The sequence below is a fragment of the Erythranthe guttata genome, chromosome 10, assembly GCF_056151865.1.
Source record: "Erythranthe guttata isolate IM_541 chromosome 10, IM_541, whole genome shotgun sequence".
NCBI lineage: Eukaryota > Viridiplantae > Streptophyta > Magnoliopsida > Lamiales > Phrymaceae > Erythranthe > Erythranthe guttata.
The window spans coordinates 13,122,844-13,135,373 of NC_142542.1; the positions used below are offsets into that span (position 1 = coordinate 13,122,844).

Sequence of the window (12,530 nt, forward strand, 5' to 3'; positions counted from 1 at the left end):
ATCAACGAGAATTATACAGAAACATAAACACGGAAGCGTACCTTACATCATGAAATTGAATTTTCGAATCTCCACTGGATTTGGGACAGGCGTTCTAAAGAATCCGCAATTCCTTCTTAATTATCTCTCTAACGGTGGATTTTTTAAGAGACGGTTTAGAACAGACGGAATGGTTGCGTTTCTTCGGGGACCATGACCCACTGTAGAGTTCAGTTATATTATAATTATGATTCAGCTCCATCAATAAATCACAATTAAACCCTAATTGTCTCTACACATTAGGCCCATAATAATAGTCTAATACCCGTAAGTCCAACTCAATAATCTTTATTAGATCACAATTAATTTAGACTTTCTTTTAGATAGACATACACATTTACGTTACATATGTGAGCCCACATAATTATTGAAATAATTCCAACATTAGCATACTACCTAAGATTAGCACAAAGGAGAAAATGAAACGTGCATAGTTAGCTATCAAGAAATGGATGAGTCAACAATGGATGAATAGATATTCTTCATTATTATAATAAATAGCATATAATCTATGTAATTGTACATATTTGAAACACTGTTTTATTTTTTGACCAATGTGCATTTAAGTTGTTTGTCATGTCTTTTTTTGTGATTTGCCCATTTTTAATATTGTTCAAACGGTTTACCGATCACCTTTAATTTTGAACTGCATCGCGTAGTGCAGACTGAAGAAAGAACTGATTGGATTCTCGGCTCCTTCCTTGATTGTGCATTTTCACTAGACGACAAAATGTTCCATGCCGCAGCAGCACCTTGTTTTTGACCATACACACACACTTTATATCAAACTTGTGTATCTATTGTATATGTATATATAAAATTAATATTTAATTTATAATAATTAAAGTGATCATTTTATATTTAATTAATTCTTGACTTACGTACGGCAGCCACTATAGATCATATATGTTTGAATGTTTGACTCTCTCGTACTATATATATATATGTAACTTCATTCAAACATAACCAATTAAAACATTCACTTAATAATACACACAAATCAATAACACACCCTCCAAACACACAGAAAGAAACACAAAGTAATTATGGAAGTGGTGACGATGATCTACTTTGTCTCTGTCATCTCCCTCTCGGTTTCGATATTATTCGCATTCCTTTTCGGCCTCTTCTTCAACAATAGCAAATCCTCGACCACCACCGCTGCCGATCCACTGCCGCCCGGAAAAATGGGGTGGCCCCTTGTTGGGGAGAGCCTCCATTTCCTATGGGCCGGGTGGAAAGGCCACCCGGAGAAGTTCGTCTTGGACCGCATGGCAAAGTACTCATCCAGTGTTTTCAGAACACACCTTGTCGGGGAGAAAGCCGCCGTTTTCGGCGGCGCTAGCGGCAACAAATTCTTGTTCTCCAATGAGAACAAGCTTGTGAGGGTATGGTTCCCAAGCGGCATCGACAGAATATTCCCTTCTTCCACCCGATCTTCTTCCGAAGAAGAGGGCATCAAATTGAGAAGAATGCTCCACAATTTCTTGAAAACCGAAGCCCTTCGTCGCTACATCGGCAAAATGGACCATATGGCCCAATTGCACTTTGCAGAGGGATGGGAGAACAAGACACAAGTCGTAGTCCTGCCTCTCGCGAAAGACTACACCTTCCAATTAGCTTGCAGGCTTTTTGCGAGTGTGGAGGATCCTCAATAGGTCGATAGATTATCGAAGCCTTTCAATCTCTTGGCGTCGAGTTTGTTCGCCATCCCCATTGATTTGCCCGGAACACCATTCAATAAGGGTATTAAGGCCTCCAAGATTGTCAGACAAGAGCTTGTTTCCATTATCAAACAACGCAAAATCGATTTAGCCGACGGGAAAGCTTCTCCCACACAAGATATTCTATCGCACATGCTTCTCACCAGCGATGAAAACGGCAAATTCATGCAAGAGTTCGACATTGCGGATAAGATATTGGGCTTGCTTATTGGAGGCCGTGATAGTGCCAGCGTCGCGTGCACTTTTATCGTCAAGTATCTCGCGGAGCTTCCTCATATTTACGACGGAGTCTACAACGAACAAATGGACATTTTGAAATCAAAAGCTCCAGGCGATTCGCTCAACTGGGAAGACCTACAGAAGATGAAATATTCTTGGAACGTTGCTTGTGAAGTAATGAGACTTGCAACACCGGTCACGGGAACTTTCAGAGAAGCCATTGCTGATTTTTCATACAAGGGTTACTCTATTCCAAAGGGTTTCAAGCTATACTGGAGCGCCACTGCAACACACAAAAACCCTGAAATATTTCCCGAACCGGAGAAGTTTGATCCATCAAGATTTCAGGGAGCTAGCAGGACCCGCACCATACACATTTGTTCCGTTCGGCGGAGGACCGAGAATGTGCCCTGGGCTAGAGTATGCTAGATTCGAGATCCTCGTCTTCATGCACCATCTTGTCAAGAGGTTCAAGTTTGAGAAGGTCATTCCTAATGATGGTAAATTTGTTGTCGATCCAATGCCAATTCCTGCCAAGGGTCTTCCTATCCGCCTCTTCCCTCACCAACATTAAACCTTTACTTAATTATCCGATAATTTTCTCATGATAGTAAATTATTTCATTCATATCACTAGCTCCGATAATTTGAGCTATATATTATTTTATTTCGATTTGGTTTCTCCAAACTTTTGTTGCCTTCTTGATGAAATATTGCACGACGCGATTGTCTTATCGGGTGACGTTTAAGTATTCGATTTTGTATACCTTTTCTTTGTGCGTTGAACGTCCTTATTTTGTTATTTTTCAAATTTCTTTTATCCATTGTCTCATTTGTACAACTTTTTTTAGTAAGTAATCTTGGTAAATTAATTTTTAGAAAGCATAATCCAAACATTTGCAACAAAATCATACAGGTATTGGGCCGCCTCCGTCTCGAAGACCAATTAATCGACTGACTCCGCCACTTTTTAGAACATTGGCAAATAGTATTTAATTATTTTTTGAGAATCTGCATATGAGCATTATACAAAGTTATATATGTTAATTTCATGCATAGTCTTAGTCTTCGAAATTGTGTGCTGCTTTAGATATAGGCACAAAAGATCATAAATCATTAACAATTTAGATGGAATCAGACTGACAATTGAAACAAAAATAATAGCACAATATTTAAGTAATTTATCTTAACTAGGCATGTGCACGTGCGTTGCACGTATCGTGAGAACAATACATATATTGACATATAACTTCTTGTTATATGGGAACAACCAATAAAACTAACATTCATGTATATAAAGCAGAGAAGAAACTAATGAAGTATAACTATCCTAAAGTATAAATTTATTAGTAATTTAAAATATTATTAATTCCTATAATACTAATCATTCATGTCCTTAACTAAGCCAGCTGATGATATATAGCTAGATACAAATACGGGAAAATTACAGGGAAAATTACAGTTTATGTCTCGAAACATTACGACTATTTACTCAATTTGTCATTAAAATCCCCAACTTCTCATTCCCCCTATTTACTTGAACCAAATGCACAAACCCCACCCCCTAATTCCTCGTACGAAACATATTGTGGTTAAATTCCGCAATAACAAGATTGCCTACCATAATTTCGCAAAGTTCGGACACCATATGTCACTCCACGTCATTTTTTCGAACACATCATCTTGGGGTGTTAGCCAGATGAACATCACATGCGCTACACGTGATATTTCCGTCCAAGTTGACAGAACAGAATTGACGACAAACCATAAATTGTTAAAAAGTGGCAAGTTTGAGGACATATTTCGTGGATGAAAAAGTTTGAGGACATAAATTATTTTATTGGTAAAATTTATGGACATAAACTGTAGTTTTCCCATACAAATACATTACCTAGAGGTTTGTAATCTACTTTGTGGCACATACAATACTTTTTTTGAGAAACCAAATTAGATAAGAAAGGCCTTAGCATTGTAGAGTGCCTTTAGTGGAACCCAAAAGATTAGAGCATCGTCAAGAGGCCTTCCTTGATCTCGAAATTATGCGCCTCAATGTGTGGATACTAGATGCTTGAGCGGAATCCATCAAGGGTAGGGACTATGTAGTCTTGAAGTGTCCGCGGCCGAACTGCTGGTTGTAGTGGTAGCCGTGGGTGTTGGTCTTGGATTCGGTTTCCGTCGGCATCGAGTAAATAACCCTCTGCGTCTTTGCATTCTTCGTCCTCCATTATATTATTTGCGCCTTCAAGTCTCCTGGCTGCTCGAAAAGTGCATTCGATTTCTGGGTCAAACGGTTCTCTAGCGAGATCCAGTCCCCTGCGCATAAAACGGTACCTAAAATAAAAATAAAAAGAAAATAAAAATTAAAATTGGGTGAATTGTGAAAATTGTTCGAATTTAGAGTTAGAATAAAATAAATAATTAAAATATTCCGCGGCAACGGCGCAAAAAACTTGTTGGTGGTAATACTGTTGGTCGAAATACCTACACGCAAGTGCACGTATCGTACAAGTAATATAGTGGACTAAAAGTCCGGATATCGAACCCACAGGGAATATTTAATTACTTAATCCTAGACGCTAAATTCTACCAATTATTATCAAGCCCACCCTACACAGTCGACTTGAGGAAGAATTAACTAGATTAAAATAAATTAAAAACAAGCAAAAACAAGAAAGCAATTTAAAACGAAGATTTAATCAAGATAAGCTAGCCTAGGATTTTATTCTTCCCCCTATGTGATTATTACTCCCTCAATTCCTTCAATTATGCAAGCAATTAACCCGGATTATTAACCACAGATGTTGAAATAATCATAACCCGCTTCCGCGTGTATTACGATTCTAATACTCTAGATTCAATTACTACATTCCTATGCAATTAATTCTAGAACACAGCATTAAGCACAAATCTCAATAATGGCTACCTAAGAGATTAACTATATTCCTATGTTAATACCACAAAGGCTCTTCTACCACAGTTCTAATTATTAACCCGATCTTCCGATTCATGCGATTAACAATAACATAAAAGCGCATAAAGTGGCATGTTTCATGAACTTAATAAAAGAAGTAGAAGAAATAATTCGGAATTAAAACTTGCATAAAATCATAGAATTGGGTTCATAAATCCCACATAGGGTTCCAAATAAAATCTTAGAAATAAAGACTTAGCTACTCGTAATTCTTATGATAAATAAAATAAAATAAATAAATTAAATAAGAAAAACTATGCTTGAATCTTCGTTGATCTTCTTTGCTCTTGAATTTGCGTCCAAAGATGGATCCCTAATTGTGTGCTTGACTTGGTCTTATATAGGGTGGAAAACTTGGGAAAGAAGGTAGTTTCCTTGTGCAGTTAGGATTCCTTTACTGCGTTTTTTCGTCATCTCGGACAGCCGTCCCGAATTTTGTACTAAAACTCGGACGGCCGTCTCACAACCAGAGACTGCTTCTGGTTCTCAGACGGGGGTCCCACAATTTGAACTAAAACTCGGACGGGGGTCCGAGCTTTAAATCTTCAGAATTTTGATTTTTTCACTTTTGGCCCATATTTTCTCCAAAATTGCAGTTTTGACCCCATACTTTTCCAATTCTTCAATTTGTACCTAAAATACAATAAATCAACTTTTTAAGCACCAATTATCGTTAAAACACACCAAAAGCTCAAATACAAAGGTACGATAAAGTGTAAAAATATACACTTAACACACCCCCAAACTTGAACTTTTGCTTGTCCTCAAGCAAAATCTACAAATAAGCAAATAACTCAACGATAACATCTCATCACATAGATCAATGATCAACTTCACGTTTTCAGAACTTGTAATTATAATGACAATTCTTAGGCATTCGCAAGCTCAAAATTCAACAACACTTAGTCACTCACCATTACCAAAAACCACAATTCATACAATTGCTTCAAGCATCCAATATTTGCAAATTAAAGATAGAAAGAATTTATACTTACATGCATATGCTTGACTCCAAATACTCACCAAATTATTCTACTCTACTAATATCGAACATTAAGCTATTGGGATCATTGGGACTTTGTGGCTTTCAATTGTTAGGCTCTTTGGTTCGAGGTAGGAAATATGGGTATGTGTGGCTATTCTTCTTGAATTTAGGTGATTACGCCAAAATTTGAAAAATAGGCGTTTGAAACAATGAATTCACCTCTACTGACTTTAATAAACTCGATTTTCAAAAGTTCAAAAGTCTCCACTTTTGCTTTTGAGGCAATGGATCGAGTTTTAAAAAATAATTCAACAACTAGTCCTTATTTCTCCCTTCTAGTCTCTTCTTCTTCTTCACTTTTTTTTTTTTTTTTTTTTTTCGAAGAAGAAGGACCTTATAAAAATTTTCGACCGAACTCCAAGGGGTAATTTTTCAAGAATCTCCACCTATTCTACCTTACACATTGGCTAAAAAGAAAGAACACCTTTTCTCCGAGGCTCAAATCAAGGTTCTAAGGATAATTTCGATAAAAAGGTCGGCTTGAAAGGATCAAATGGTTCAAAGAAGGCCCAAATCATATCCCAAATCACTCACTACTCAATACTTTGTATCATAAATTTCCTAAGGTGAGTTCTAAAACCGAACATAGCATGATCTAGCACAAATTAATTCCAAATATAAAATACAAAACACTCAACCAAAGCAATGCACAAAGTGTGATTCCTAGCAATAATTCGCTTCTAAGTTCCGTTGAATCGAAAGCTAAACAAACATAAAATCCTTATCACACAAAACAAGCAATCTTATCATCAAACATTGATCATCTCTCATCATCATAAATCATCAATGCATTCGACTCAAGCAATTTTTATTTTTTTTTATATTCCGGAAAAAAAAACAATAAAAGCAATACAAACAATAAAAACAAATAAATCCTAATACATGCAAACTAAAACAAATAAGCATAAACATATTTTTTTCACCCCCAAACTTAAAATTTTCGTTGCCCTCAACGAAATTAGCACAAAGTTTAAGGATAGAAAACACATGATTTAGTCGGAGTCGATGTCTTCGGGGTGTGAGAATTTGTGGTAAAGAAATTTGATTTTCCTCTTGCGAAGATGCCCTCTCTGTCTCTCGGATGACCGTCCCGATCGCAATTCCGACCTTAAAAATAAGAAATCCAATAAATTAATTAGAATGCATGCCTATGAAAATAAAAATAAAACATAAAATAAAAGAAAAATATAAAAAACAGTAAAGCTCGGGTTGCCTCCCGAGAAGCGCTAAGTTTAAAGTCTTCAGCCGGACGTTGCTTCTTGAAATTTTTATGTCCAATCCAAAGCCTTGTAGATTGCGCATCCATCCATTGGCTTTATAACTTCAACTGGAACCAATACATGAATAGCATTGCAATATATCAGGGTCCACTTTAGCTTGTAGTCTTTCTTGGTTGTAATCAATCGGTACGAAGCCAAGATGGGATCTTCATCACCCCCTCCCTCAAATCGGTACACAAAAACCTCAAGTCTTCGTATAACCTCCACTTCAAACACATTCGCCTTCTCATCAACCTCTATTGATGCCTTCAAAGCCACACCAGGAACAACGATAAGATCCTCAATTTGAATATTTTCACTAACCACATCCATCTCCTTCATCTCTTGTTCCGAGATATCTTTGGAGTTTAGCTCGATTGCATTCTCAGATTCATCATCCTTAAGCGTCTTCGTAATTTCTTTTTCCCTCTCATCGACACTACTTTTTAGGTCTAATGGATTTTTCTCACTACAAGTTTCAGACGGATTTTCTTTGTTGCAACCATTCTCGATATCATCTGAAATATTTTCAAGAGACCTCTGGCGCTTGAATTCTTCTAACTGTATCTCCAGTCTTCGGATAGATGCTTGAGTGGATTTCATAAATTCTTCAAGGACGGAGTTCAAATAACACTCCAGTGGGTTCTCGTGGCGTGTTGGTGTATGTGTTCCAATAACCGCCGTTGGTATTATCAATGAAATTATTCGCCTTCGGTGCATACCAACATTGGTTAGTGTAAGCCATTCATATCCCGTTTGAGGTATCCACCACATATTGAACAAAGTAACGGCATATCATAGGTATTTTGGAGGTATTCGCCAGACGGAAGCCATTCATATCCCGTTTGAGGTACGGGAAAATTGTAACCTGACATATAACCAAAGAAACAAAATATATTAAAAAAATTAAAACGAAAAGATAAAATAAAAAAAAATAATTTGGGTGAATCGTGAAAATTGTTCAAATTTAGAGCTAGAATAAAATAAATAATTAAAATATTCCCCGGCAACGGCGCCAAAAACTTGTTGGCCGAAAACCTACACGCAAGTACACGTATCGTACAAGTAATATAGTGGACTAAAAGTCCGGATATCGAACCCACAGGGAATATTTAATTACTTAATCCTAGACGCTAAATTCTATCAATTATTATCAAGCCCACCCTACACAGTCGACTTTAGGAAGAATTAACTAGATTAAAATAAATTAAAAACAAGCAAAAACAAGAAAGCAATTTAAAACGAAGATTTAATCAAGATAAGCTAGCCTAGGATTTTATTCTTCCCCCTATGTGATTATTACTCCCCCAATTCCTTCAATTATGCAAGCAATTAACCCGGATTATTAACCTGAGATGCTAAAATAATCATAACCCGCTTCCGCGTGTATTACGATTCTAATACTCTAGATTCAATTACTATATTCCTATGCAATTAATTCTAGAACACAGCATTAAGCACAAATCTCAATAATGGTTACCTAAGAGATTAACTATATTTCTATGTTAATACCACAAAGGCTCTTCTACCACAGTTCTAATTATCAACCCGATCTTCCGATTCATGCGATTAACAATAACATAAAAGCGCATAAAGTGGCCTGTTTCATGAATTTAATAAAACAAGTAGAAGAAATAATCCGGAATTAAAACTTGCATAAAATCATAGAATTGGGTTCATAAATCCCACATAGGGTTCCAAATAAAATCCTAGAAATAAAGACTTAGCTACTCGTAATTCTTATGATAAATAAAATAAAATAAATAAATTAAATAAGAAAAACTATGCTTGAATCTTCGTTGATCTTCTTTGCTCTTGAATTTGCGTCCAAAGATGGATCCCTAATTGTGTGCTTGACTTGGTCTTATATAGGGTGGAAAACTTGGGGAAGAAGGTAGTTTCCTTGTGCAATTAGGATTCCTTTACTGCGTTTTTTCGTCATCTCGAACGGCCGTCCCGAATTTTGTACTAAAACTCGGACGACCGTCTTACAACCAGAGACTGCTTCTGGTTCTCAGACGGGGGTCCCACAATTTGAACTAAAACTCGGACGGGGTCCGAGCTTTAAATCTTCAGAATTTTGATTTTTTTACTTTTTGCCCATATTTTCTCCAAAATTGCAGTTTTGACCCCATACTTTTCCAATTCTTCAATTTGTACCTAAAATACAATAAATCAACTTTTTAAGCACCAATTATCGTTAAAACACACCAAAAGCTCAAATACAAAGGTACGATAAAGTCTAAAAATATACACTTAACAAATACCTACACGCAAGTGTGCGTATTGTACAAGTAATATAATGGACTAAAAGGCCGAGTATCGATCCCACAGAGAATATTTAATTACTTAGTCCTAGACGCTAACTCCTACCAATTAGGATCAAGCCCACCCTACACAGTCTAAAGTTGAGGAATTAAACTAAATTAAATTAAAGCAAATTAAAAAGACAAGAGCACGAAAACAATTAAAAACGAAGATTAATCAGACAAAGCAAGCCTGGGATTTTATTCCTTCAATTATGCACGTTATTAAATTGGATTACTAACCTGAGATGCTAAATTAATCATAACCCGCTTACCCGTTAACCCACTTCCCCGTGTATTACGATTCTAATACTCTAGATTCGGTTACTGTATTCCTACGCAATTAATTCTAGAACACAGCATGAAGCACAAATCTCAATAATGGCTACCTAAGAGTTTAACTATATTCCCATGTTAATATGAAGACTCTTCTTCCACAGTTCTAATTATTAACTCAACCTTCCGATTCATGCAATTAACAATAACAGAAAAGCACATAAAGTGGCCAGTTTCATGCACTTAATAAAACAAGTAGAAGAAATAAAGCGGAATTAAAACATGCATAAAATCATAAATCCCACATAGGGTTCGAAATAAAATTCTAGAAATAAAAGAATTAGCTTTTCATGATTAATGTAAAAAACGAAATTAAAATAAATTATAGAAGATAAAACTATGCTTGGAGTCTTCGAATTCTTCGTCTTCGTTATTGTTTCTTTGCTCTTGAAATTGCATAAAAGATCCCCTTAATTGTGTGCTTGAATTGGTCTTTTATAGGGTGGGAAAGTTGGAGAAAGAGGAAGTTTCCTTGTGCAACTAGAATTCCCTTATTGCGCCTCTACGCCTTCTCGGACGGCTGTCTGGAGTTTTAGTTCAAATGCCAGACGGCCGTCTCAATTCCAGAGACGTTGTTCTTCTTGGAAAAATATTCGGACGGCCGTCCGAATTCCAAGTATATTTCTCGGACGGCCGTCTGGGAACTTACCCTTCAAACTTTTGACTTCTTCACTTTTTGCCCACTTTTTCTCCTATTTTGCAGTTTTGACCCTCTATTTATTCAATTCTTCAATTTGTGTCTGAAACCCAATAGATCAACACTTTAAGCACCAATTATAAATAAAATACACTAAAAGCTCCAATTAAAAGATATAATTAAGTGTAAAAATATAAACTTAACAAACTTGAGACTAAATGTTGTTATGTGTTAAGTTTTACGTATAAAGTTAAATTCACAATTAAAAATGTGCTTTCAATTAAATTCTTATTGTAAAAAAATGCAACAATTAAAAAGTTGTTTCGAAAGACGTACTAAATAAACAATGAAATAACATATGCATCAACTCAAATGCAAAAACATGAATTATCTATCAATTAAGTCAACAGGATCGAATACATCATCAATGACGTACAAATTAGAGAGGGAAGCACATTAAATCATGCAAAGAAATATACTATAAGCTTTGGCTTCGGTACGTGTTTTATCTCTAATAAATAGATCTAAGTAAGGCGTATCTCGAGCAACAGAAGAAAACCTCATTTAGAATTCATCTGAATCATACATATTCTTCAAGAAAATAGTTAGATTCACGAAGATGACCTGCACGGTTGCAGAGTAGGTTGATTTGCGTAACTCACCATAAACCATTACTTGTGATTTTGGCAATTAATTAATCAGCATCAAATCCTTGTTTATATATGAAATGCATTTCTTGCAAATTGATAATCTTACTTTATTTTAGTGTTTCATGAGTGGATGGACTGAAGCAGTAGTGCTTTGATTTTCAATCGTATGGTGCATCTAATTGTGTAGTTTAAGAGCCACCAACTTATGAGAAATTAATTATTTTATCATAATTATCAATTGTGTTACTTGTACAGCGCCATTTCATATGAAATGTCACTTATAGGAAAAAAAAAAAAAAAGAAATTGAAGAGAGAGAGAAGATGGGAAGACTAAAGAATAAACGTGCATATATTCATGAATCATATATCTATTAATTATCCTATTTAACTTTTTCCTATTTAAAATCATATTTGTGCATGTATTAAACTATTTATATTACTAATTACTTATTATTAATCAATTTATCTAATTGTCCTTCAAATCTTACTTATTCAAAGGATATTTTTGTACACACATAAAATGGAAAAAGCCTTCCATATCATTCATACTTTTATAGATAGTATAGATATAGATTACTGTAAATAGATGATAATGGTCAAGTTATTGTAATTTATTGTGCTCACACATTTTGTAGATGTTGAATCGGATAAAATAAAATTATTATTTTATCATTGACAAATTAAACTATAGTATTTATTGTTATATTTCATTTATTTAGTCTATTAGTCCCTATAAAATTGACCTATACATTTAACTAGTGTATTCTACATTGAAAATCCAATGGGTGAGATCCTAGTGACTAAAGAGGCTCGATTACTCGAGTAAGTACATTATTTATTTGGTGATAATTATCTATTTAATGAAACCTACGTGGGGTCATTACAAATAAGCCCATCAATGGGTACTAATTCATCAAGAGATCCAAACAAAAAACTCCTTCACCAATAAGTGCACACATGGTCCAGATTTTTGTAAAGGACTAAAATAACCCTCATACTTTAATATGCTCTAATTTCACCCTTACTTCATTTAACCTCAATTTGACCCCAAATTTCACAATTTTGACCCAAAATTTTTTTTTTTTAAATTTTTTTTTTCAAAACTTTTTTTTTCTGTAACTTTTTTCTTCTTCTTTTCTTTCTTTTTGTAACTTTTTTTTTGTTCAAAACTTTTATTTTTCAAAACTTTTTTCTTCTTCTTTTCTTTCTTTCTGTAACTTTTTTTTGTTTAAATAGCAATATTGATGTGATTGACGGTAATATTAACTATATTACTGTTAAACACAGTAAAATTAACTAAACTACAGTTTAACACAGTAATATTAACACAACAAACCTCATTATT

The 12,530-nt window shown here is 35.0% G+C and overlaps 1 protein-coding gene across 1 annotated transcript; it reads left to right on the forward strand.

Moving 5' to 3' along the window:
* The first annotated feature begins 993 nt into the window (after window positions 1–993).
* Window positions 994–2,730, forward strand: LOC105956980 (beta-amyrin 28-monooxygenase). The gene is given in 2 exon segments (XM_012980891.2): window positions 994–2,333; window positions 2,335–2,730. Coding segments are annotated over 2 exon segments (1,470 nt in total). The 5' UTR covers window positions 994–1,085; the 3' UTR covers window positions 2,557–2,730.
* Window positions 2,731–12,530: the final 9,800 nt, after the last annotated feature.